Genomic DNA, 27,652 nt, shown 5'->3' with positions numbered 1-27,652 from the left:
GACTGTGTACATTAATATCAACCGAAATGAAAATCATCGGGAACGGTTGTTAGCTGGTGCAGCAAAGACGGAGTTCAAAGGTGAAAGGATTCGTATAGCCGCTTAGCATCAGCAGACGCCGCACACTCCGTATATAACGTACGTACATACTATCTCCTCAGATCGGATGATAATATCTTTGTTAATCGGTAAGAAGTCAGAGGTCGATTCCGTCCCACCAGTTTATTATAATGATATATTCGCGCGGGAATACTAAACGGTGTATGGCAACCTTAATTATGGAATTGCTCGAGCAATGCGCATAAACAACAATTATACATATTATTTTATCTCATTAAATGTTATAACTAGACCTCGTTAATCACGTTAACGTCCGAAGAATTAGTATGTAGCCATTAAGCAATAAATACACATGAGGTCTGTGATCTGTGTTATTTTAATTTCATATCTCCTTGGAACTGATGTCTAGATCATGCGTGTTTGATCTGCAACTATTATTCCAGTTCCACACCACGAAGGTAAAAAAAAAAAAAAAAAAACCTGAATGAAGTAAAATAAAAAAAAAACGGGGCTAACCCACTCATTGGAGATTGTACATTGTGGTAGGATATATATTATGTGCGGGCGACCACTTATGTGCTTATAATTGTTATACCATTACGCGTGGGCACGCGTGAAACAAAATATTTGCAAAAATAAAAATAAATATAAAATGAATAAGACTTTACTCGGGTGACAGCGATTTCCTACTTAATCCCAACCGACTTACTCGTATATCGTGATTAGCCGGTGCAGGAATAAAGAGGACCCTGCAAAGTGAACCTGAAACCGGACCACACACGCGCAGTATAGAGCCTTCTTTTTGTTCTAGGGAAGCCATCCGAGTCCTGTCCAGATGTCCGATAATACGCAAGTTCATTTTTTTCACACTTTTTCATCATTGGCAATATTCAGATCATCATATTCGTTAGGGAGAAGTCTTTTCAAAAATACGTTGACTCACAGAAAAAAAAAAGAGCTGGACCCAGCGGATGTGAAGGTTTTGAATCGTTTCGGCTGGACGATGAAGTGTGAAAATAATCAGACAAAATTCTATTTGACATATGAAACAAAACTGTTTCTGTTTTGGGAAATTACCAAATCATTGAACAATCGAACTCGTCATTTGTAGACGACTCTAATTTTCATAGGATTCTGTCTGACAATGCGATAACGATGCGATTCCTCGAAGCGTACCTAAAACATGAGTACCTATATCAGTATTGAAATTAGAGATTTGAATAATTCAATTCATACAGTCGCGGAAGTGAGCGTGGTTTTATTGAAATTCCATTTTATTTATTTGTTTTATTTTACCATATCATTAATATATATGTACCTACAGCTAGAGTACGGAATTAAACCTACGAGCTATAGTCAGAAGTCTAATTTTATATATTTGTTGTAATATGTATAATAATATATACAATTTTTTGTTTGTTTTTTTTTCTTCAAATTTCATCCACCGCCTTTGACAAGGTCGAGTTAATACTATTGTGGTATGATACAACTATTAATATTATACACGAGGAGCTTTTACTCTCCTAAATTCGATCATAAGTAGTTGAACAACGCATTGCATAATGATCGTAATTAATAATTCAACGTACAATGTGAATTATTTCATTCACACCCATTTTCTCACGTTAATATATACATGCACGTACAGATAGACTCATACATATATATATATATACCTATATGCGTAATATCATATGTACAGATATATAGATATATATTTATATCGTGCGTTTCTTCACTCATTCGCGATCATTTTATGTATATCACACAGGATGGATTATAGAACAGCTATACATTTAAATAAACCTATTTATAACATATATGTATATATATGTATATATATTATATTTCACTCCGTTTCCATAATTATAATAGGTTAATTATTATTCACGCGATTCGCGTATAATACGTACGTAGGAACATGCCTAAATCAGGGGGATCATGAGAAAGAAACAATAATCAGTTTTTTCATTCTTCTATTAAAAATGTCTGTGACGGGCGCCGAGTTTGAATAACGAAAGAGATTCCATTCAAACAATTCGCGAATCCAGATGAAATTAGAATTTTCGAGGAGTTGTTGCAAAATTTTGACTTTTCTAAGAACCTATCTGATAATAGTGAAGATTTTTTAACCAAATTTTTCAATGTTCATCCAGCACTAATGATCTCATTGCGATTTCCAAACGCTAGTTGTAGGCAAAAGAAAAAAAAAACCCTTCTCTCAACCGGGAATTCGACGATTTTTCTTTTCTTTATTCTTGTTCGGCGATACACTTCATACATTTTTTCCGACACAGGTATTTTTAATTTTGAAGAAATTTACATTCCTCGATTCCACCCTGATAAAAATATTTACACGAATGAAATGTGACGAGATGGAAAGAAAAATGGGGAACAATTAGGTGAGTATTCATATCACACGCTATGTAGGGTATCAATTATGTGTATCAACCAGAAGTTTTCAATTTCATTTACACTCATCATATGTAATCGTATTATCGAATATTATTAATCTAACAACGAATGCGAACTGACCAAAATATATCGAACATCCAAACTAAAAATTGCCCTCAACTACGCAGACGTTCGCGCACCTTCACATTTTTACGTTCAACTCCCTCGTGCGGGTTTCTTCTTTGGCTTCTCGGGGACGACGTTCTTCAAGCGTTATCACCGCGACATATATTTATCTACCGCTAATGTCCACGACGACACTTACATGGCTAAATCTACGCGTCGTAAAATGGCCCCTACTTCGCGCGGCTCGAATGTACATATTTTTTCAACCCCCCCCCCCCCCCCCCCCCAAAAAAAAAATCACAGCCCAGATAAAGTAGCTTCGTTACATTCTATTTTCGACCAAAGAAATCATTATTACAAAGACGGAGAAGTGGAATTTTCTTTTTTGTTTTTCAACCGCGTTTCGAACGACAAAGCATTTCTCCGCAGCGGTAGCGGGCGCCGAACGGAGCGACCGCCACTGTAGGCGTCGCCGGTGATAGAAAAAGAGAGAATTAGAACGGAAAGAAAGCCAGAAAAAATAAGGGCCACCCTAGCGCGTACCTTACCCTACTACTCCGACGCTCTTGTATCCCGGCGTAGCTACATCAGAACTAGGGGGGTGTAAAGAATGAGCGAAGTTCCGGGGCTAATTGGGGGTGGCTGGGCGTGGCACTCGCATCGGCGGAGGTGTGGAGGGCGAAGGTGGATAGGGCGCGTACCTCATCCCCGTGGCGGTGGAGGAGGGTGAGGGTCGTCGCGGTAGCATGGGCCAGGGCAGACTCGTTGTGGTGGGAGTCGAGAAGGCCGCGAAGTGCGTCGCGAAGGGAGAGGGAATGCCGCCGCGCCCGTGGGCCTGCGCGACACCGCCGTAAACGAGGGCGGAAGCGGGGGGTAACCAGGGCGCCAGGGGGTGCGCGCCGTGTTGTCCGTTGCCGTCGTGTTGCACGCCTCCTCCCAAACCCGGGGACGACATGGCGAGGTGCTCGTACAGACGGAGCGGCGGTACGCCGCAACGCACCAGCTGTTGTTCCATCAGTTCCATCGGATCCCTGCGAACACCGTGTAAAATGGTCGTGAATCGTTCATGCCGCACACGCGGAGCTGCGGACCGCTTGTACCGCTAGCATTTACCTCCATTATGTCATATCGTTCCTCTTCGTCATATTTCTTATTTTTTCGTGGACAAACATTTTACAGATCATATTATAATAGCGCACAAAAATGTGTGTACTTGGTTATTTGAAAATAACTAAGCTGTACAAATTTTGAGACACCATTTTTGAAACTTGGAGAAAAATTATTCATTTCACACATTTCAAATTACCCCCATGCATATAGATGGAAGAGACCTACAATTTGGTCTAACGGTTTGGATTTAAGTTTCGAGTTTTTTTTTTTTGACGCGCAGGTCGGTTTTTGATAAGTTGAGAGTGACGAGGGTAGAGGGTGGCGGAGATATAACGACGTATAGTCCGCGTTCCAACTAGATAGGGAAAATTGAATTCAGAAGGAAAACTCGTCGTCGAGAGAGTAGATTGGGGAATTTCGTCGCGACGAATTTCATCTAGCTCGAGCATTATTTTCCACGAATAGAAAAAAAATAAAAAATACAAAGAAACGATGACGTCGGTTCGGTCATCGCGTCGCTAGCATAGGACGGCGATCGGGCTGTTCAGGTGCAATATTTAGAACGAATTAAATTGGAACTTGAGTCGAGATCAACATCCGCTGCCAAGTCTCGGCTTACAAGTAATCTTCTGATCCCGCGTCCGAATCAGGTTATCGTGACCCGTTGCCTTGGCGGACCTTCCAAACTTCGTTTTTTTTCATCCGCCCGAATCGAGGGTGCAGCTATTGCATCGTAATTATTCCCGCGGGGCTAGAGAATTTCTAAAAAATTCATTCCTCCGTTATGCCCACATACTTATCCTCATAGATTCCCAAGGGTACGGAGGAATTGTACGAAGAAGCGAAGCAAAGAATATTCACGAAGGCAGTCTGCAACGCTGCGCGAGACGCTCGAAAGCGGTGGAAGAAAACCTTTCGGTTTCCCTTTCCTTTTCTTTCCCGCCAGGGAGCCCCTTTCCCTCGTATAACGCTTAGCGGGTAATACGACACCTTGCGCACGGGCGTGTATACCGACTAAAACTGTGGAGCATTATACGGTGGTCCCCCTTTCGTGGAGGTAGTACCTATACCATACAAGCCGGAGTTCCGAGTTCGTACGCGTTGCATCAGCAACGTCGAGACGCAGGCGACGCTGCAGGCCCGAGGGATTAGGGCCCTGAAGCTAATCGTCGGCATGCTCGGACTGCCCGGACGTGCCGGACCACACACGGCCAAGTCTGCTACCATTCATTCTTCTCCTTCTCGTAAAATATCCCTGTCAAGGCCCGAACTCTATTAAGTCCGCATTGGCAATTCTTACGCGGATATACCGCGTGCACGGCGTTCTACAACGTTGAATCGAGCTGAACGCGAAATAGGTACGTCACGCTCTCGGCGATATTTTTGAATTTCTCGACGACCTCCTCGTCGATGCGACGTGACGTTGTGCCGAAAATGATCGGTGAAGGGCGTCTGTTTTTTGTTGTTTTTTTTTCTTTCATTTTTTCATCTTTCCGCACGGGAAATGAACGTTCGGGGGAAGCAAAACCTGGTACAATATTGCCGCGTCGAAAGGCAATTACCGACATAACTGCGATTTTATATATTTTATTTTATTTTATTTTATTTCTTTTTTTCAAACGATCCACTTTTCGCCCCGATGGCGGGCGGTAATTCGTTGGAATTACGAGAGCTTTGTAGGTCGAGTGAGAAAAATTGTGAGACAATGTCACGCAGGCAGCGGTGGTGCGTTACAAACGAAATAACAATAAAGTAGAAAACTACTTAATACCGAGTTCGCAAGGTCCCGGTTACCAGACCTCTCGGCTTCTGCTCCGCTGCCGCAGGGTCGACCGGTCTTTAGGAGTATTTCTACCCGCGGGGGCTGTTTAAGAATTCTCGCCGGGGAAACTAATCACCGCGTGTTATGATTTACAACCCGGGTAAAGGTGAAAGATGAGGTATGAGGAAAACGAACTCGCTATAATATTACCCGCTTTTTCCAAATTGTCCATGGGAACTGTCGCTATATAGATTCCACGATAATACGTATATGTATACAGACGACGTGCGAACTGTAATACTTTACACACACACGCACACACACACACGCGCGTAAAAGTGTCTCGCACGCGAATGGACGAATATGTATTAACACAAAACCTAATATACAACTGCTTTCATCGAATGTATTTGTTGGCTATACGTTATTCCATTTTGCATATTTTCACCCACATTACCAGATGCGTATCTCTACATACACACACTCATTATTCATGATATTTTCCTTCGCTTTTCCGTATACGCCTCCGCGAGAAGGAAGAACTGTCATCGATTTGGGAAAAAATTATCATTCGGTATTTCAGAAACTTATTTATTCGTTCGTTCGTATACCGCGCGTGTCAAACACGTGTGAGATTGAATAATCAAGGGCTACAATATCGCTGTGCCTTATCGATGTGTTACATGTATTCGACGACATGCAAGTTGTACAATTGTTCCGCGTGATGTGCGGCGTTGTACGACCTCTCGTAATATTTTCAAAATTTCCAAAAACGGTGACGCGATCGGTGCCCGCGGTACCCGCGGGACGGATTCATCGTGAAAATGATCACTCGATAATCGCGGTGCCCGCGGCACGCTGAAACTTCACGTGCACGCTGGGGATTCCGAGGGGATCGTATATATATATATAACGGGTGAATTTTACCGCGAATAGCGAGGCCCTGTAGAAGATCGTCCGTTTTCAACTATTGCCTGACACGGGCATTAGGTAAGTGGTAGATAATGATAGGTTACACTCGTTGATGGGCGAAGGCAAGTCGTCTATCGAATGGTTCTCTCCCCCGCCCCCGCCCCCCTGTACGCGTACGCCCCAAAATATACACGTACGTGAAACACAGGTGAAAACATCTCCCGAATATGATCTACGATATCATGGAGACAGGACCTATAATAAACAACGCTAATGTATACTCAACGAAATTAGTCCGACACCCGCGATATCCTATGGGTATGGTGTGCGTGGGTCCGCAGTGTGTTTCCCGAAGGACCGACTTGGAAATAATGTGTTTCCAAAATATCCACCGCAGAAACCTTAGGGCGACGCTCTATGCATATACGTGCGCTACATCGGAGCGTATTTAGAAATGGCCTCCGAAAAATTATGTCCGCTAAACTGGGCGTCAAGTTGCCCGAAATTATGACAGTCATAAATTTATGGAGTCTGATAGGAATAGCGGAGTCTGCTGCATTGGAACGTGAAGATTTTCTATCCAGGCGTCGGGAAATTTGATGTTATACGAAACGACGAGCTATCGCGAACGTAAATCGAGAGTCTTTGGATTCTGCGGTTTTTCCCAAATTGATTCTATTTTTTTTTTTTTTTTTTTTTTTGGAGCCACAATAAGTCTTGTACGGAGACTGCGGTAGACCGCTGATCGATGGTCTTGAATCGATCGGTTTACCGTAGGGAAATTTCATTGAAACGGAAAAATTCTTCATCCAGACTCTCCCACTGGTCCATGTATAGCGGTGTATAAACGGAGACACTGTACATACGTATCCAGGTGATGTTATGCAGGCATTAGGAAGGAAAAAGATGTACGTATACCTGTTATAATACGCACGAATTTATACTACGCGGCGTTCAAGGAGGAAAAGAAGTGGAAGAAGGAGAAGACGAAGAAGAAGAAGAAGAAGAAGAAGAAGCGGCGAAGACGTAGGGTATAACCGCGAAGAAATTAATAGCCATAAAATATGAATAGAAATTAGCGGGTTTGGGTTGGCGTGACGCGTTCGTTCGCTCATTTCCTTTCGGCGCGTTGAAAAACAACAAAACAACAAAATACGTTCGAGCCTGTAATTTAGCCGGGTGCCGCCGACCGTGGCCCTATAACACCGACGTGTAAGTAAAATAGTATATACATACATATATATATATATATATATCCATACATAGATATATGTATAAGTCACGTATATACCTGTATAGAAATTCTATAACACAGGGCATGTTCTCTTCGTGGGCAATGCCCCGTGTTGCACTGACAACGGACTGTGCAGGTTGCTGCGGCTATCCCAAAGTACATACGTGTACACACGTACAACATATACATATGTATACGTATGTATATATAGATGTGCGAGAAAACGTATAATAAATATAAGAAAAACATTGAAAAAAAAAAAAAAGGAAAGACAGGGGAAAAAAAGGAGAAAGAAAAGAGTATAGGTAGCGTAGATGGCTTGCGGGTCAGTATGGCCCATCGCCCAACGTCACACGGTAGGGTCTGGTAGGTAATGATCCGCGGTAATGACCCTGACGCCTTCGTCTCGACGCCGACGATCAGCTCCGCGCTCTCGAGAAGCATGCGGGAAGGTGCAGTTGTATCCCCGGTGTCGTGTTTACACGTACATGAGAAACACACGTGGACGTGGAATCGATACGCGTACACACTGAGGTGTTCCGTATTTAGACCGATATTTGTTTGTTTGTTTTTTTTTTTCTTTTCCTATCCAAAAGTCTGATACTTTACAGAAGAAAATAGAAATATCCCCCTTGGAAGAGAAACTCTAAGCGAATCGGAGGCTTTGCTCATCCAAAAATTCCATTCACAGTTTAAATAATACGGGAAATTTTCTTTTCGCAGGGCGTCAAGTTTGTCAGGAGAAGGTTTCGATAAACTTCAGCTGTACGACCAATAGGTTTCGAGTCACAGACCTTGAAGGGCGAGTATCAATAAAAACTGACATCACATCTCCTATGATTTTGAATATATTCATCTTAGATAAAAAATTAACTTACAACAGACACTGTGAGGCTCCTCAATTATCAATCTTAAAAAGGACTCGCTAATTCACAGCAATCCATTTCTGAAAAATTTAATGACCGATCGAAACGTGTACCGATTGGTGTCGTTGGATTTTGCTTATGGGCTGATTGGACTCTGCGAAACGATTGAATTCCGCCGTTAAACGGTGATGACGTTTCATTAGTTTGCCAATAAATTTGGCTGAGGGCTAAATATTCAATTTTCCAAATATGTCAGCCGAACGGTACGATTTATGGTTTTCCAACTGAATCGAAAATTGCCAAGCTCATAGCTTTAGATTGTTCTCAAATTTGAAGTCGAAGTTTGACATCTTTTTTCATTCGGGGTTTCTATGCAGGTATTCTTGAATATCTTGATCTCAGGAATCTATGAAATTGATCGAGTTATCACCAACGTTTCGCTTTTTGGAGGAGAAAACTTGTGATATTTTCGATGAGAAAAATTCGTGGCTCAATATAGTCAACGGATTTGTGTTCCTGAGGTCAAGAAATTCAAATTGAATTCAAAAATGAAGACGCTTCGAAACCGACGCTTCCTAAAATCAATAATTCAAGAGGCCGATAGTGTCTATTATGAGTTAATTTTTTATGTAAGATAAATAAATTCAAAATTATAGGAGATGTGATGTCAGTTTTCATTAATATTCACCTCTCAAGGTCTGCAACTTGAAAACTATCGTTCGTATAGCTTAAGTTCATCAGTACTTTTTTGTAGAAAATTTAATGACTTATAAAAGCTTCATACTCGTTTTTTGTAAAAAAAAAAATTTCAACACCGAAAAATCGAGTTCGAACCAAACAAAGAATTTTTCTGTGTTATTTAAACGAGAAACCGAAGCCTCTGCTTCACTTAGAATTTTCTATCCAACGGGGATATTTCTGTTTTCAATGAAGTATCAGATTTTCGGGTACAAGAAACAGAAGATAAATGAAACACCCTGATACACACGTTCGCGAGACCCTCTGAAAATCACAGAGGGGTAAAGGTGAAGGAAGAAAAAAGGCAAGCGAACAGACGGACGAACGTCGGAGTCTTCTCGTCCCTCTCGAGGGTTTCGGAACCAACTTTGAAAAAATGAACCATACTGCCGCCGTAACAGCGCAGAAGCGCAACGGTCTGGCCGTTGGGTCGGTTCGATTCGGAAGAGATCTTTTGTTTTTGCGTTTGATTTTAAACGACGGTTATTAGCCGCATCGCTGGGTGCTACCTCTGGCACAGACTCCTCTCTCTTCATCCCCTCTGTTTCCTCTCTCTCGTTTTTCGGTTCTCGGTGGCTCACTCCCTCTCGGTAATGCAGGTCGCTGCTGTTGCTGCTTCTGCTGCTAATGGGCCAACGGTGGGGGCATATAGCGCGGCAGCAGTAATGACAGGCCGCCCGCTCTCGGAGCTAATATAGATGAATGCCCTGCCCTCCCTGGCCTCCCTGGCCTCTCGGTCGCTCCCCCCCCCCTCCCTCCCAGCCGCCCCCCGTCCCTCTTTCATGGTCTCGCCGATCGCGGGGAAGACTCGGGCGCTTTGAAATCGGTACACATACCTAACCGACGTTGGCTCGGTCTTCCCTGTTCCCTCTGTTCTCGGTCGGGCCACTCTGCCCTCTATTCCCCCCCTCGGGCCCTTGGGGAGAAACGAAGAGGGCGATACATACCCCAAGGGCCATCTATCTATCAGCGCCGGCGTGAAGTGGGCGGGTGCCTCGCGCTCTTGCTGCGGTGGACGGGCGGCCCGCTCTCTCATTAAGCCTGATGCCGCCTCGCGCATGCTCATCGGCCCTTCCGCATTATCGGCTTTATACACCGCAACTCTCTACGAGTGTATGGGCGCGTATACCGATACAGGTACAGCGGCGAGGGTATCGTGTGCGCGTGTGTGTGTGTATCGGAGTATTACGAGCGTCTATCATCATTCCAGACGTATCCCTCTGCCATTCCCATGCCAACGGGAATCCCGAACCATATCCAAATAGCCGCTCGCACAGCTATTCCCGTTGTCAGTTATCGTGTAATATCCTACCACCTATTCTCTACAACCCTCTGAAAACGTTGAAAAAAAAAAACAAAAACAAAAAAAAAAACGCCCATCGATGTGATCGGCTTGATTATACGTGGTAAAGCGAATCGTTTTTTGGCCGGAAATTGGCGATTTTTACTGTTGGTTAGGAAATTATGTTTCTCGATTCGTTTTTCCTGCTCCTTTTTACATCCTGCACTCATTTACATATAGGAAACGAATCAACGATTAGCAAATATGAGAAAAAAAAAATAACACGAGGGCCACCGTCAGATTTTGGTCTCGCGTGTGTATTCGGTGAACGTGTATAAAACCGCACGGAAATTTCTGAATATTTTTGATATGAACCGACCTTTGTACGGTGTACATTCGATCGAGGTGTACTTTACTGCATCTAACCGTTACTCAGGTGTTTTTGTTTCTAATTAAAAATTGAACAACGCGCATTAATTAAGAGAAGAAAAAAATTAATATTAAGAAAAGCCGAATTTAAATCATTGTTATTTTTATTATAGCTCGTTAATTCCAGCGTTATAATATACGTACATCTATGTGTGTAGAAAAATTTGTATATTCAAACACGTGAAGACGATCGAAATTGACGTTTGAATTCAAGTTAGTAATTTCTTTTTTTTTTTTTATTTATTCTTTTTCTTCAGTTTTCTAATATCCAAAGGCGGGATAATTTGAATATAACGAAACATTCATAATTTGTTCGTTTTCTTTTTTTCTCTCCTTATGTATATTATGCACACATAAAAGACATGAGTTGACGTGACTTCCGGTCGTTATATACGACGCACATACATAAACATATATGTATTATATACACATACGTTGATCGTAATATATTATACACAAATGTGCGTGTATATATAATATCGTATACGTGTGCATATGAATGATTATTAGGGTATACCGCTTGTCTGTATACCGCACGCGGGGCTCCAACTCGCGCTGCCTCTAAATGGAAAGGACCCTTGACGTTTTTTCCGTTTTTTTTTTTTTTTTTCCCCCCTCTATTTTTTCTTCTCTTAATAATATTCTCATAAAAACAACCCTCACCATCTCTAACCTACTTCATACCGGAAAAAAGAACGAAGAAAAAGGAAAAAAATCTACCGTATCCTCTCGTATATATATGTATAATACATACAACAGTTTCAGGGGCTCCTGACGTGCGCTACGGGCGCGCTGTGCGCTGTCGAGGCGTGACGATAATTCGCTTGTCGCCTCCTCTCCCTCTACAGAGTTCATCTGTCGCAGGCAATCTACGATCTTTTCATTTTTTCGGGTACTACTTCTTCCTCACCGACTTATACGCATCTCCCCTCCCCTCCCTTCACTTTCTTTCTTTCTATCTTCCCTCTTCCCTCTTCCCTCTTCCCTTTCCCTTCCTGACATACCCCGCGACACAGAGCGAGAAAAATCCAAAAAATGTTGCGCGGTGTGCGCCACCCGGTTTCAGAAGTGCCAGTCCGACGAGGGGTCCTCGTATCGTCTGTTCGGGGGTAAATTTATAGACCAACACCTTTTGCACGCGCGCTGCTCTGGGACTACCACCTCCCTATATATTATATATATATTCATGGGTATACATAGACCCGTGTGTTATATACCTGAGGGAGAGTTTTCTCGTGATATATGTTAAAATGTTATTATTATATATATATTTTGAAAATATTATTATATATGTATAAATATACATATTTATATATACGAGGGCATTTAGGTATATTATACCTCTCGCAGCGCGGCAGGTGCTGAAGATGGGATGTACCTACTGCAGGCGAGGAGGAGATCGAGGAGTCGTATGGGTTCAGGTAGAGAATAAGGAGGAAATTGATTGACGGAAAGTATACTTGAATATTTCACCTGCACGTTATGTGCCCTCGACGTAACTATAGCCGCAGTGCCATGGGAAAAAAAAAGAATTTGAAAACAAAAAAAAGTAAAAATATGCGATGAGGGTACAAGTCATCCGAAATTAATATAACCGATGGGTACCTACCGATCAAAATCCGTCAGTCTCGACGAATCCCGGAAACCTTTTGCGAATGGATTGCTGTCGATTTTCAACTTGGTTATCTGTGAAGTCGAAAGAGAAAGGGATTACCGTTATAAATTACGTTGGAATATATCACCCTGATTTTTGTTTGTTGAGAAGAAAAAAAAAACTTTTCCCGTTCTCTCATGCTCATTTTATTTCTCTTCTTTCGTCGAAAAGACGGATTAGGTTTTTCATACAGCAAACGTCGACACAGCGATAGCAAAAAAAAAAAAAAATGAAAAATTATACAGATCGTAATCGTGATAGACGCGTAATAACAGAAATAATGCAGTCGAGATATCGTGCAATGTTATATATTACAGTTATATTACTTCAAAGGGAAAATAAAGCGATCATCTAGCGTACAGGTGTATAAGGGTGAAAGGCGCGGGCGCGTAGGTCGTTGAAGAATAATAATTCATCTTTTGGCAAAGTGGATTTGATCGCTGTATACGTGTTCTTCTAAGCTTCGAAAACGGAACACAAATTACACTCGAGGGAACTGTATAAACACAGCTATATAACGCCGAGTGTACAACAACAGGGGAGATCGCCATTGATTTTTTATCTACCCTGCGCTTAGCCCCCGAGAAAAAGAGAGAAAAAATCGAGGACACGAATATCAGGAGGAAACTTTCACGTTTCGAGTAATTAGTGGCGACGAAAAAATCTATACGAAGTGTACTGCAGCTGAATTTATGTAGAGAATGAGCATCAGTCAATCTGTCGACGATATAGTCGAAAGGGGTGTAGAAGAAAAAAAAGAAGGAAAAACCCGTTTCGAAAATAAACGAAAACTCTCATTAATATACACGTACTTCAGTTTCTCATCGTGTTCTTTTCCGAATGCAAAGAAAAAAAAAACAAAAGAAGTGAATATAAAAAATAATACAGACGGGAAAAGAAGTCGGAGACAAGGGACTCGAGGAGGAAAGAGGCGGAGGGAGAAAAGTGTGGAGGATGTAAGTGAAAAAAGTATAATAAATATTTAAAGACGTACGTACGGCCGGTGTAATGTATATTATAAAAACGCGCCACGGGGAATCGAAGATTATAAGATGCGATTACTCACCAGCTGATTCTGGTAGGCTGTGACCGCGGTGAATATCGCTTCTGGAAAAATAAAAGTTTTGTGTTCTTCGTGCTGGAGATCGGTGATCGGACTGTTGTCGTCCGGCGAACGACACCGCACCAGGTGTATCCTTGGCTGGTACCGGTGCATCGAATTCAGGATAATCTGGAAACACGAAATGTCACATTCGATGACTTACATCACCTCGAATTTCACATAATATTTATCTTCTGTAAGAAACTGTATCACTTCGTCCATATCTGCAAAAGATCCGGATAAACTTCATTCAACCGTGCGGTAATGGTAGGACGACACGCGTATAGGGGAGAATAAAGAAAAAAAGGTGTGGGTGTTTTTTTTTTTTTATCGTTTACCAGAAGTCCGCAGAATCTGGGTTGACAAATTTGGCTATTCCGATTTTCGAGGACTCGGGAAAAATTCATCTTCGTCGTCGATGAGAAGGATAAAGTTCTTCCAATATCGGGAAATCCCCACGGTTTTTGAAGCGTAAAACAAAAAAATATCCCCCCGGCATCGCGTGTGAAGATTTTTTTCAAATCTGACCCGAAACTCGGAAGAAATTCGTCTAGAATTCAACGATGGATTGAAAACGACGTCAATTTCGCTCGTAACCGGGACATTTCTGCATCCCTTCCTTTTTTTTTCGGCGCCTCAGAATATACCGATTTCAATTCGGGACCGTCCCACGATTCGTCCGATAAAGTATCCTTTTTTGCCGATTAGAGAATTTCCAAAGAATAACTCAACACTCCTCACGCGATATATAATCCGATTTAAAAATCTCCTCTCCTCTCAATTAAATGTAATACGTTCATCGGTCACGGTCAGATTTTCTAATGCCTCACCGAAAGACTCTTCGCTCGGAGATGTTGTTGAGCGATCGTTGATCGGTGGATCTTTATGCGTACACATAATACACCGCGAGCCTACAACGGGGCAATTGGTAGGGGAATCCCCGTAGCATCATAACACGCGTCGATAGGTTCACCTACGTACGTACGTACACCAGACCACCACACGGGCATACGAGCCAGGGCCGTCATGTCGTAGTATACGGAATGTAGATTTTAAAGATACGAGAACCTGCAGCACGATCGGTACGGCATATAACGTAGTCCGCGCGTATAGCCGGGCAGCTCGAGAGTTGATCGCTCTGCGTCATGGACCGGTATTATACGCGACGCGATTAGTCAAAGAGTATTCTACGCGTGTAGCGATTAGCCCCCCGCAGACTTTGGGACTTTCTTCATTTTCGAGTCACGTGACAAGCCCCGGGGCTCGGGGATCACGATTTCTTAACGTTGTATCTGGTTTACCGGTATATTAGGTGTGCGGTACGTTCACGTATTTCGTGCCACTCTCCCCACATCATATATTAATTAACGTTACATATACCGGCAGTAGCGAAATCTGTGGTATACTCCCATGCGAATTGTTGTGTTTATATTATAAATTATCAGCAGTCTTGTCCAAGGCATATAACTGGGACTAGAGAGCGATCGGAAAAGGGTTAACCGAGATTCACTCGAAAGGGTTCGAAAGAACTATTGTACAGTGCGTCGTGTCGTTTCTCAACAATATCGTTGCATCAATGATTTATATAATTGCGTTGTATTAAAATTATGTTATTTCGTCCGAACGAGGAAAAAGTCGAACAATGACGGTGAATTTTCATTCCACAATCAGAGTAAATGGGAATTACATTCTTCCGCAAGCGATCGCGTTATCAATTATGTTGGTGCGATAAACTTTTTGCTATTGGTTTTTCTTTGTCGCGGTGTCTGCTACCCCGTGCGGGGCGATACAACCGGTCTTCGTACGCAGGGCCCGACGTCGCCTCGTTCATCATTTTTATCTTTCAATAAAATTTTCATCTCTTGTTTTTTTTATTTCCCCGCGACGAACGCGTAGTTTCCCTCGCACCTCGGACGATCGTGCGGAGTATAACCGTGCACGCTGCTCGAATTAAACGGATTCGTACGCCGTGAGTTTCTCGGATCTACATATACCTATGTCAGTGACACGAGCGCGTGTGCGTTTAAGGTATACATATGGGTCATTTCGTTCGCAAATCAAATTTCATTATAATTTTTTCTCAACGCGTCTCATTTGAATTTTCGTAAGAGCCGGGCGTCACGATCCGGCGCCGATGTGTATTGCGAGACGAATTTCGTGCCTCTACCGCGGACCTCGGCACAATTATTACAGCGAGTCGTCGTAAATTTACGATGGGATCAACGATCAACTCGTAACGCCCGCGAATGACGCAGATCGAACAGTGCGGTATCGATGATCCCCAGATATCGTAACGCATAATTCGAGCTGCAATTACCCGACGACGATACGACGTGCGGTGCGAATGCTTTCATCTTACTTTTTGTTTTTTTTTTTTGTTTTTTTCTCTCTCCCTTCTTTTTTACCGCAGGTTCACCTGTTGCGGCCAGTTCTGGTTGTCGTAAATTTTAATCGACAAACGCGTAACATCGTATAATATAAGTAATGACTCGTAAAGCGCGATCGCTCTGCACACAACTGTAACATGTATATGTATACGTGCGATTATTATACGACGTGGTTCGCGAAAATTAATTTATCGCCAAAGAAACGCGTTTTCGCGAAAACGACGGGAAGAGAGGAACGTGAGACGGAGAAGAAAAGAGGAAAGTTTATGTACAACAATTAGCCGTGTACCTTAGGTACGATATTTAAAATAGAATAATTAATTATTAGCTTTTCGCACGCGATACGCGGATGGGTATTATTTGTAGAAACGTATATACGACATGAGAATGTACATCCGACATTTGAAAAAAACATGCGTGTATCGAATATATACATATGGAATCTTGCACGCACATCCTATGTATTATACGTATAATACGAGGTAAACGCGGGCGCGCGCCCGCGAGATCTTTATACTGCGCAACGCGTACATATATACGTATGTAAGAGAAACGTGCAGCGATAACTTTTCTCAGCTTTTCGAGTGAAATAAAAAATTTAAATAAAATGGAATAAAAATTAACAATAATAAAAAGAATTAACGCACGCGATGATCGGTTAGCGACCGAATACGCAGCGAGTATATATGTATACGGTAACGTACTTGCCTGCTATACCTACGTTATATATACCTGCGGATACTATTATACCTGTACGTAAACATAAAATATGTATAATACGCATCTATATATACCACATAAACGTATACCAAATATAGTTTCGTAAACTCCAGGTGCGGGTTCTTTACACCTTTTAAATTTCAATTTTTCCACATACGCGGGTATACGCGTACATATTTTCATACGAGGTATACCGAGTCAACTCGACCTGCAGGTTTCCACCCTTATTTATTTCTCGTTTCTTATTTTTTTTTTTTTTTTTTCACCTGTATCAAGGAGCGTGTAAAGAAAAAAAAAACAAAAAAAATACAGAAAAATGGAAAACTTCGGTTCCTCATTTTCTTAGAATTTCTGCGGAATCTCCAAGCGTCAGCTGCGAGTACAAACTACACATACGTATTCGTGATGGAATCGAATTGAATTATGACACGCGTGAACATCAATCAACCCATTCGAGCGCTCGTCAACTCCTGCAGATGAATCGGAAGAAATGAGAAGCGAAAAAAAACGTAGAAAAAAACGACAAAAGATACGTGCAGTACGAATTACGAAAAAAGGGGGACGTTGCGCCACTCGATTTGAATAATCGGTCAGTTTATCGAGTACAGGTTTCGTGATAAGCGTTGACTGGACAGCCTTAGCGAGAACGCATACCACATAAGGCCGACGTCGTTAGCATTCGTTCGTACAGATATACACGGATACACACGTACACGTACGCGGAACGCGCATACATTGTGTCGTATTAATATACCCGTGCAGACGCGAGATATATCCTAGTAGGGGTTACGAGGGAGGAGGGGATCACAGACTTATATTATAGCTAATATGAAATATGGAGGCGGCTGCGTCCTCGCAACTGTTGAAACTTACCTAACGGCTGCAGGTGGCCCGTTGGACACGAGGATATCTCTCCGTATGTGGATATAGGTATTTATGTATATAATATACACGAATACACAAACTCCAAAACTCTCTCTCTCTCTCTCTCTCTCTCTCTCTCTCTCTCTCTCTCTCCCCTCGCGCAGCGTATCCCCCTCACTCGTGTGGGTATATCGTATACGCGTATAAAAATGAGAAGAAGAAAAAAAAAAAGCATATACATTGAAATTAAAAGGAAAAAATAGCCAACGCTTGAGATGGCCTGTACGCGCACACACACGCACACGTACGCGCGTAGTATTGTACGTGGGTAGGAGGTAAAGGACACGCGTGCTTGTACACCTATATACGATACAAGCTCCCGCAGATCACGTATAGGTGAGCGTAATATCGGAGTAACAATTTTTTTTCTGCCGCCTTCGTAAGCGCACGATTATTTTTACAAGGTGTGCATGTATAGGCGCGCGCGTGTGTGAAATATTTGTGTACGTATAGGCGCGTCGTGTAATAACTGCGGTGTGTGTTGAAGCGTAAGTTTTATATAGATTCGAGACGAGATAATGGTGCGCGAGGAGTTGATCGAGAGAGATAACTTTGGTGCAGGACAAATGAAAGGAAATGGGGGTGAAAAAAAAAAGAAAAAAAAAAACAAGGGAACGAAGAATCGAGAGGAAAGTAGAATAAGAATAAACGAGTAACAAATTAAGGCATGTATATAGCGCACGAACCTGTAACATATGGATGTGCGCGTACGCACGTATAATCTTCGAACAATACCGAGTAGAGATACCGAGGATTTGACGGACGTACTTTATTGACTTCTGATAAAATTCCTCTTGCCGAAATAGCGTGTCCCACGGGAGTAAAGGATTTGAGGAAAAATTAAAAGTTTTACTTTTCTTTTTTTCTCCTTTTTCTAGGAGAGATAGTTTTCCGAGTGGGAAAAAATGTGAATCGTGCGTAACAACGCTGTGTAACTGCAGCACGTGCAAACTATATGGGTAGCTAAAACGCGAGGAGAAAAGCAACAGCTGTTTTCTTGCACATTATTATTACGCGGAGCGAAGGATGCATGACGTATATTTTGTACGTACACGCATGTATAATAAATAGTGGAAAAATTTATCGCTATGCATTTTTCAGCGCGTTAATATATGCCATTGACTGCACGATTATCCTTCGTATCGCGGTGGTTGACTATTAATTAAACCGTACGTATGCGCGGTCGAGGTGAAAATACAAGTGTAATACACGACTATAGTTGTTATATAGATTGCGTATCCATATATCCACGTATCATTATACAACTGGGTGTATCCTACCCCGACGCGACGCGGCTTCTCTACGTATAGTTAAAAGCGATACGTATACCGTCCTTCTTTCGCACCCCCCCCCCCCCCCCCCCCAACTTCGCGTGTCTACTGCGAATTATTTCGTACCGTTCGCGTCCCCGTCGCGCGGACGTCCTCGTCATCGTCATCGTCGTCGTCATCTTCGTTGTGTACGAGCCGTTTAGTTAACGCCTTACCGATACCTCCATTACTTACTTTTAGATACACATGTATGTCCGTTGTGTGTCATTATAATGTAGAGTAAAATGCAGGTTGCATAACCGCGATACACCGGCTAATTGTATACGCGCACAACTTTTCCTACGTATATATTCATACGGGTACGCGTAAGGGTGTTTAATTTCAACGTTTGCGTATAGGTGTATTTACCGCACGGGATCCTCCGGGTTTTCTATTTTTGCTCAAGTATTCTTCCCCCCCCCCCCGTTTTTATTCACGTTTCACGTTTTCTATCCCGCGGTTGTCCCGAGAGAGAAAATTGTTTAAAAAAAAACAAAACTTTCGTACCAATTTCGTTGCACATCGGAGAATCGGTTACGTTGTGCAATATACACGTATATAGGTATATATGAGGTGCCCCGTCGCGAGGTATGAAATTACCATCTCATGATGCACAATACCATTACATGGTATAAAGGTTTCGGAATTTTCAAGGATGAAATTTTGTTGCAATGCGGTAATTATCAATCGTTATAAGTAAACCGCCGTAGAGCGGTGTTGTCCGTGGATGAGCGTACGATGTTCGAATATAATTGGGGAGAAATTTTATCGCTGTACAGTGTGCGATAATCGTACAGCGGATTTAACTGCGGCAGAAGCCAGTATAGTGGGACGCAGCTGCGAAGCGTGAGGGAGAACCTGAATTCAAGGATCCTCGCGAACGGTAAAATATCGGCGAATATTTCGGTATGCGTAATATAATTAGGACTTTGCTTACGTTCCTTAATAAGGCAGAATTTATTGTACACCCCCCCCCCCTCGGCAGCGGCGTTATCTCGAGGACTGCGGGGGCCCGAATCGTCGAGAAGAAGATGAAAAAAAAAAAAAAAAAAAAGGAGGAGACGGCCACCTCCGGGACATCCGATCTTTCTCTCAGGCGCGTATACTATACGTATATCGGACGGCCCGTACAAAGTCGCGACGTGACGCCGGGACCCCACTTTGAAACAACACCCGCTGCCGAACGGCGCACATACGTCGCGGTGTCGGTAATTTGGCTGCCGCAAGATCGCACTTTGGCTACGGGCGCGACGGACGTTATCGCGATACCTGATTGTTTAAAGTTTTTCTGGATTCGCGAAGCGAAAGATATTCCGTTTCATCATCCCGAATCCAATGTGGATAGAAACTCGTAAAATGCAACGTCCCGCAATCGCTTAGCGTCTATATCCTTCGAGCGCATGATACGCGTACCGTATACCTGCATATATACCTTATGCACATAAATGTCGTTCGTACATTTATACATATTTATGTAGCTGACATTAGGCGGTATAAAACTATAATATATCGGTGATTACCGTAGTTGTTGAGCAAATAAACTAGTAGCCGGATTTAGCTAGACGGTCGAAAGTGATCGGACTAGAGAGTATCTCTGTAAGCGAGGATAGCGGCGGGATGAGGAGGAACGAAAGAAAATTAAAATGAAAATGAAAATAAATAAATAAACGAACGAACGAACGAACGAAGGAAGGAATAAAAGCGATAGAGAAATGAAATTACTCGCTGATATAGGGAGTGCGGCGAGAAAAGAGAAAGAACTCGACTTTCTCTACGGTCGAGGATAACGCGCGATTTTAGTAACGATTACGTACGAGGAAGGGTGGAGTGCAGCTCCGGGTGGCACGGATGTAAAAATTATAACGAAAAGTATCCCGAAGGTGTTTTTCGACCACCCTGTAGTGCGGCCAGTCACAGGCGGGGGTCTTATAATATCGCGTCATACGAAACGATGAAATAGTGGCCGTGGCCAAGGAATGTTCCCTACCCACTTGAGTCTTGAGTTCCGAGTCGTCGTCGTCGTCGTCGTCGTCGAGTAGTTTAGTTGTTGACTGGCGTCCTGGAGTAGCCGCTACACGACTTTTCGTGGTGCCGTGGCCACCGCTGCCGCTGCACCGCCGAACCTTCCTTTTAACGCCGCGAGATAGACAGAGACATATATGTATATATATATACATATATATATATATACATATACATATATATGCAGAGAGAAAATTAGGAAAGGAGAGTTCACTTGAGTCGAGTCGAGTTTTGATCCTCGATTATACCTATACGATATACATGTAACGCGTTGCCACGGCTGCTCCCGTGATCGCATACCCACGGTGGTACACATACCATGTATACGTGCACACGGGTACATCCATGTATCCATCTAACTACGTATCTAATAATATCTATACATGAGGCGAAAAAGGGAACGTAAAAAATGAGGAGAAAAAAAAAAAAACGAAAAAAAAAAAAAAAACGACGAGAAGAGTGGCGAGAGGCGAGAGGCTAGACGCACAGCGGGTGAAGAACGCGCGGGCGTGCCCGTAATCATCATGACAAAAGGTTCGGGCAAACATTCGAACAATTTATTAGCCTATACGGGGTCAGCGTCGTCCCTAACGTAGGTGGCTAACGCGTGTGTATATAGATATAAAAATGTTAGGTACGTACACGTTACACGTACACGGTGTGCGGGTATACGTGTGCGGGGTTAACACCACTCCTAAAGTCAGGTGTGTCCGGAGGTGTATAATAAGGGAATCCGTGGACTCGAGTCGCTGGAAATCCAAGCAAAGTTGTTGATTCCGAGTCCTCGGAAATTCATTCAACTCGACTGACTAGTCGTCGGTCAATCGAGAGAGGGTTTTTTTTCAGACTAACCGTCGAACTCGTATGTATACACATGTTTATGTATGTTCTCTCGGCAGATTTCCAAGGGATCGCCGAACGGCATATCCGCAACCTGGAAACCATTCCCCTGACCATTCTCGGGGACGTCAGCCGTACTTCGATTAGCTTTCAAAATTTTTTAGGAGGACCCATTTTACCGACGCCTGTTCTTTGCCTCTGAAAAAATTCGTCGACGGGGTCGTTTCGCCCGCCTCCTTCCTACACGTATTCGAAGCGTTGCTTTCGAACCTCTCGAATCAATAATCAATCCAAAAAAAAAAAAACAAAAGGGAGAACCTCTACCGTGTAATTTCCACCCTTGGGAAATTACATGGAATTAGGAGCGCGGTCGAAGCTCGATCGTTCCATTTTTCGAACCGTCGATTTAGGAATTTTCCGAATGTCCGTAAACTCGATTCACCTACCGAAAACTGAACACTTGTTCGACAAACAGAACTGGCAGGTGCGCTATGTATACCCGAAATTAAAGTTCGTTACCGAAAGCTCTGCGAAATTTTGAATGAAAAAATGTGATACAAACGCGGGTACATTACGGACCCTGCGTCGCGTAAATTCCGATAAATCACTTCATAGAGATAAAATTGTAAAATCTTAACGCTCCCCAGATAGTTGATTTCATTCGTAAATGAAACGAACGTAGGTACGTACATACGTACGTACGTACGTATGGAGTAAAAATAGGGTGACTTATAGCGCGCGGTGTTAAAAAAGTCGTTAATTCTTTGCCACCGTGACCGTGTTCGAGACTCGCGACGCTGCTGCAGAGAGAGACCTGGAAGGGGGAGGGGAGGGGAAGGGGGACGACGACGTCGCATCTCGCGTGTGCTGAAGAATTTCTCGGGTAACCGATCGAGCCGCTGCCGCACACCACCGCGCAAAGCTATCCATATCCGTGGTTTTTGCGCTCGACTGTATTACAGCCACCGACTGTGCAGAACAGAATCGTAACGACTTTGCTACGTGTGTGGCTGAAATGCCAAGTGTCTGGCGTGAAGTACGTGCGCTCGTAATTGAACCAAGTGGCAAAGAGTCTTTCTCTCCCCGCGTGCCCCGAGAAACAAGAATACACCTCCGCACGCGGCGCGGGGGTTGCTATTAAAACTGAACCTCGAGCTCCGTACTTTTTCATTTCTTCTCTCCAAATTGCCTTGGGCCCGACACTCGATTTTTTCCGATCCCGATGCTCCGTAAAGTTATACCGCGCCCAGAGACGTTTTCGCTCGTCGCGCGTCGTCGACCCGAAATTTTCGAAAATATTTTTGGACGATTTTGAAAAACTTCGCCGATCGAAGGTGCCCCGCAAGCTCGGGGGATCGGGTATGCGGCGGCGTCGCGTCGAGTAAAAATTTTACTCGTGCAATTGTGCGTAAAACTCGACGCGTCGTGAGATCACGTCGTTCGCGGATACACCTCGCGGTGTATAGGTAGAAGAGCTTGCGGTCTAGTGTACTTGTTATACGCCGACACAGGTGTGGGTGGATATGCACCTGCCCAGATTGGCTCATTCGCGATTCACCGAAGTGGCGTGAAATGGTTATAAAATGACGAGGCGGATCCCCGAGTGGGCTGATAATATGTACACCGACACAACATTATGTATGTTACGTACGTTAGGTGAAACATGTACGATATATCCAAAAACGCTGAATACACCGGGTGTCTCTTTGCCTTTGAATATACGTCTGAATGTATCTTTTTTCGTCATTCGTATCATCCGAGCGGCAGCTCGCATCGGAGGTGTGCAAGTCCTGCAGCGGTGTGAAAAAAAAAAAAAATACCTGCGCGGGGCAACGCGGCGGCGGCGGCGGCGGATGATCGTTTTCTCGGAAAATGTTATTCACACCTGCATTTCGTTGCAAGGGACTGCTGGCTGCACTTTAGATGAGCGGAACAGATTTTGTGTCAAGGATCGTGACTTTTTTTTTCTTCAGCCAACTATATGTAAATGACTTTTATGGAAATTTCGTACAGTTTTTCATTCCGTCGTAAAAATTAGAACGGATTCAAAATTTGAAAACCGAACAAAAAAAAAAAATTATTAAATAAATAAATAACTGAAGATCCGAGGACAAGGATGCGGGGATAGGGCGAGAAGGGTAGGATTTTTCCATAAAAAAAAGTAGTTTTCGAAAAAAATTTTATCCTCGATACTTGTTGTTCGAGTTTCGAAAATCTCGAGAAATATTTTCCGCAGTAGGTACACGCGTGTAAGGAGCAACGTATAACATCGGACACGCGGTGAATAACCGGAGAATAAGGACGAATATCTTACCTGTCCTTGCTCGTCGTTCTCGTTGTTGGTGAGTTTGACCTTCTCGAAGGAGACGACCTGCTTGCGCAGCTGTTCCCCGGTGAAGGGCGAGTCGGGATGAAGGTAAAGGCGGGCCGGGGCCGGTGGATCTGCCTTCCCGGCGACTAGCCACGAGCTCCTGTGGTAGGCGTATCGGTACCTCTTGTTGTCCACTGGTACGATGTCCATCAGCACCGCGTATCGACCCTCCGCCCTCAATCCGTCGAAGGACACGCGACAGGTCGGGAACATCCTCCTGTTCCGTAAATACACACACACACACACGAACTGTTATTACGTACGTATATTTATTACACCGATCCATGCGGCTCGTCCTGCGCTAACGTATAACGGACGAGAATAGCTGCAACCGTCTCCACGTGTCGCGCGTACACGAAAATATTCACTATTCCCTCAAGGGTGACATCGATAATTTTTTTTTCTTTTTTCTCTTTTTCAAACACCCAACAATTTTACAAGCTAAAACATTGCGAATAATTGAACGTCGATCGATAGGGGTTGATACCCAAGCCACGCAGCTATGAATGCGTAAAACACACTTTTTGATCCGAAAGAAAAATTGGGGGGGGGGGGGGGGGGGGGGAATGAATAAATATGTATAACCGTGCGATACGTGCGCCGTAATAGCCGCTGTTCGGGCAATACCACTGCACAGTTCGGTTTTGATAATTGAACGGCTAGCGCGCAGCGCAGAGTTCAATAATAATTTCTGGTTGAGCGCGTTTACGACGTTCCAATTCGTACCACCGCAGAATAAATATATATCACGCGACGTATCGCGGTGTGTGCGCCCACCGCATTGTCGGGGAACTCCGAACGATCGAAAAGTTCGCTCTATAACTCGGCCGCGTATAGGTACGTACGTATGTACGTACGTACGTCGTACCAACGTACAACTACGTACGGTTGACCGGATCGGCGCGCCGGACTCTCGCCCGCTTCCCCCCCCATTTGGGCGATGGAACATGTAATGGGTTTTCGTAGTTTATATCAAAAAGAATTTCGAGGGCCAACTGCCCGATGCCCGGCCCGCCCCGGAAAAGGAGATGTATGTATCATACGTACGCGGTATACGAATTGACTCGAATCTCGAAGGGCAGTAAAATATACGGTTTAGATTACGCCCCCGTGTATGCATACGTATTCGAGTGACCCGCAATAACGCGCAAACGTACCTCCGTACGACTGCAGAAAAAAAAAAAGAAGAAAAAAACCAAAAAAATTCGATCCCGCAGATTTCATACGAGAAAATATTTCAGCAAATACTGCGCGTCTGTATATGTATACCTGCGTCGTTTAGTGCATGAAAAACACGAGACTCACATCGAGTGAAAGATCGAGCACTTCAAACTCGTACCTACTAAGGGTAAAATTATATCGTTTGACGATCAGACGATGTTTCCGTCTATGACCAGCGCAATGATTCATGATTCAGCGCACCTGAAAGCGCATTACACATGTGACAACGGAACGCGTTGATCACCTTAACATCGCTCGGGCGAACCGGAGACTCCTTGGACGTAGGTACGACCGAACCTCGCGAGAGGATTGATGAGGATAATCGTCGCGTCGGATCATCCGGAAAAGAGACCTTCGCACGATATACTACGAACGAAGTTGGCTTCTAATCTGGTCCACGGGGCAGTTTGGACGTCACGCCCTTTCGATACCCTGCGCGTGAACGTGGCAACGCATGTCCGATGACGTTGACGTGTCGAAAAGTGGGACTAGCGATCGTCCGGTCAAAAGGGGTTCAAATTATTCGAAGTACATGTAAATTCTTCTTTTCTATTTTTTTTTTTTTTTTTCTAACAGTCACCACGTACGCCCTAATATCGTCGCGTGGATTTTTTGCGAAATCTTTACGCAACCCGCTGAGACGGAGCTGAAGAATCGTCGAATTATTCACACCTGAGAGGAATGTCCGGCCGAAATTTTCGTCACATGTTACGATAATCGGGGATAACGCAAACGGAGGAGAGAAGGCGAAGGCAGCGGGTAGATGTACAATTCACCTTTTAATAGCCGTCCCAAAGGACCGAATATATGATACGCTGAAAAAACCGTACAATTACTTTTCTGCACGTGACAGTCCGGTGCAGCGTCGCGTCGGTTGTCCTAAAAATATACTCGACAGATTGCTCGTTAATGTGGCAAGATTTAGCTCCGGGTAGTGTCCGGAAATTTACCGCGTCTATCTTTTATTTAACTGGCAAGCGAAAAGTTCGTCGATCGCGAGGGAGAGAAAAAACTTGATATCAACCGGCGATGACGCGCGTCACATTTTCACCGGAGATTGAAATTATTTAAAATACAAAATCAGCGTTCCGACGATTCGCGTGTCATCCGGACGCGAACGGTCTCAACGACTGCACCCGTCCAACTTGTAAATCACGACGATCCGAACCATTCCGCATAATTACTCAACGGCTGTACGTTTCTGTTTACTTTTCAGCGGGGCTCCGTTGCGTGACTTTTCGTTCTCCCCGAAGCGCGTTCACGTCCGAATTAAACAGCGAGATATAAGAAGAAGAAGAAAGAAGAAAGAAAAAAAAAAAAAAAAACAACGATGCCGTTCCTCTGCAGCGCGTACAAACGGTCATCGCCACTCGCGGTTCGCGAGGATCTCGATCAAACGTCCGGCTGTCGAGGGTCGTGCAATGATCTGAAAAAATCGGCGCACCGGGCGAAATCGGAGGGTCGTGAAAGCGCGTCGAACGCTAATTCTCGTCAGACTTCGAAGCCGGGAAGTGGCGCGATTGGCGCGAAACGGAGCGACACCGATCGCCCGGGCGAGTCGAACGTCGCACGATTCAATCTGGGCATCGACGTCTGCACAACAACGACGGGGGATCGTCGGGCGCAGCCATCTGTTATAGTGAAGCGTATTTTTTACACGAGTTCGGGAAACTGCAAGGATACCCGCCAAATGGTTAACTGTTATTCCGACCGCCGTGAAACGATGAGCTACGCCAAGTACGCTCAAGCGTTACTGTGCTACGTGGCATTGAACGTCGTCGCAGCTGTATTTTTGGGGAGCAAACCGATCATGCCAGCCTTCTTCGCCAGCCAATTTTGCGGCGCTATGACCATCATCTACTGGAGGATCACTGGCACTCTGCCCGTTTGAAAAAACAACATACCCACTATTCGCATCACGCGCTGTGCGATCTCCTCGGCGCAATATTTATTTCTCGCGGTTGGATTCGCGCCGGAACTCTTTCGGACATTGTTGAACGAACGATGATTATCTATTTGTAACTAGAACGGCGAATAAATCAGTGACGAGGCGAATAAGACGAGCACTCGGTTCATCTCGTTCTTCGATGTCTACCAATTGTATGAAAATTTTCAGACTTCGAAACGCTCATTTTTATCTCTCATCAGAGAAAATGGCCTACCGGACGTGGGGGTATACATAAGAGCG

General features: G+C 43.8%; 1 protein-coding gene across 1 annotated transcript in view; it reads right to left on the bottom strand.

Moving 5' to 3' along the window:
- Positions 1-1,316: 1,316 nt before the first annotated feature.
- Positions 1,317-27,652, bottom strand: part of LOC105692783 (T-box transcription factor TBX20-like) — a 39,305-nt gene continuing 12,969 nt past the window's right edge. The window contains exons 3-6 of the mRNA XM_020856263.3: positions 24,187-24,460; positions 13,634-13,798; positions 12,523-12,599; positions 1,317-3,611 (exon numbers count right to left, since the gene is read on the bottom strand). Of these exons, the coding sequence (XP_020711922.2) occupies positions 3,209-3,611; positions 12,523-12,599; positions 13,634-13,798; positions 24,187-24,460 (919 nt within the window). The 3' untranslated portion in view covers positions 1,317-3,208. The remainder of the gene's footprint in view (positions 3,612-12,522; positions 12,600-13,633; positions 13,799-24,186; positions 24,461-27,652) is intronic.

The sequence above is a fragment of the Athalia rosae genome, chromosome 1 (assembly GCF_917208135.1).
Source record: "Athalia rosae chromosome 1, iyAthRosa1.1, whole genome shotgun sequence".
Taxonomy (NCBI): Eukaryota; Metazoa; Arthropoda; class Insecta; order Hymenoptera; family Athaliidae; genus Athalia; species Athalia rosae.
Note: the sequence above shows the minus strand (reverse complement) of the source record. Positions and strands in the feature narration are given on the sequence as shown.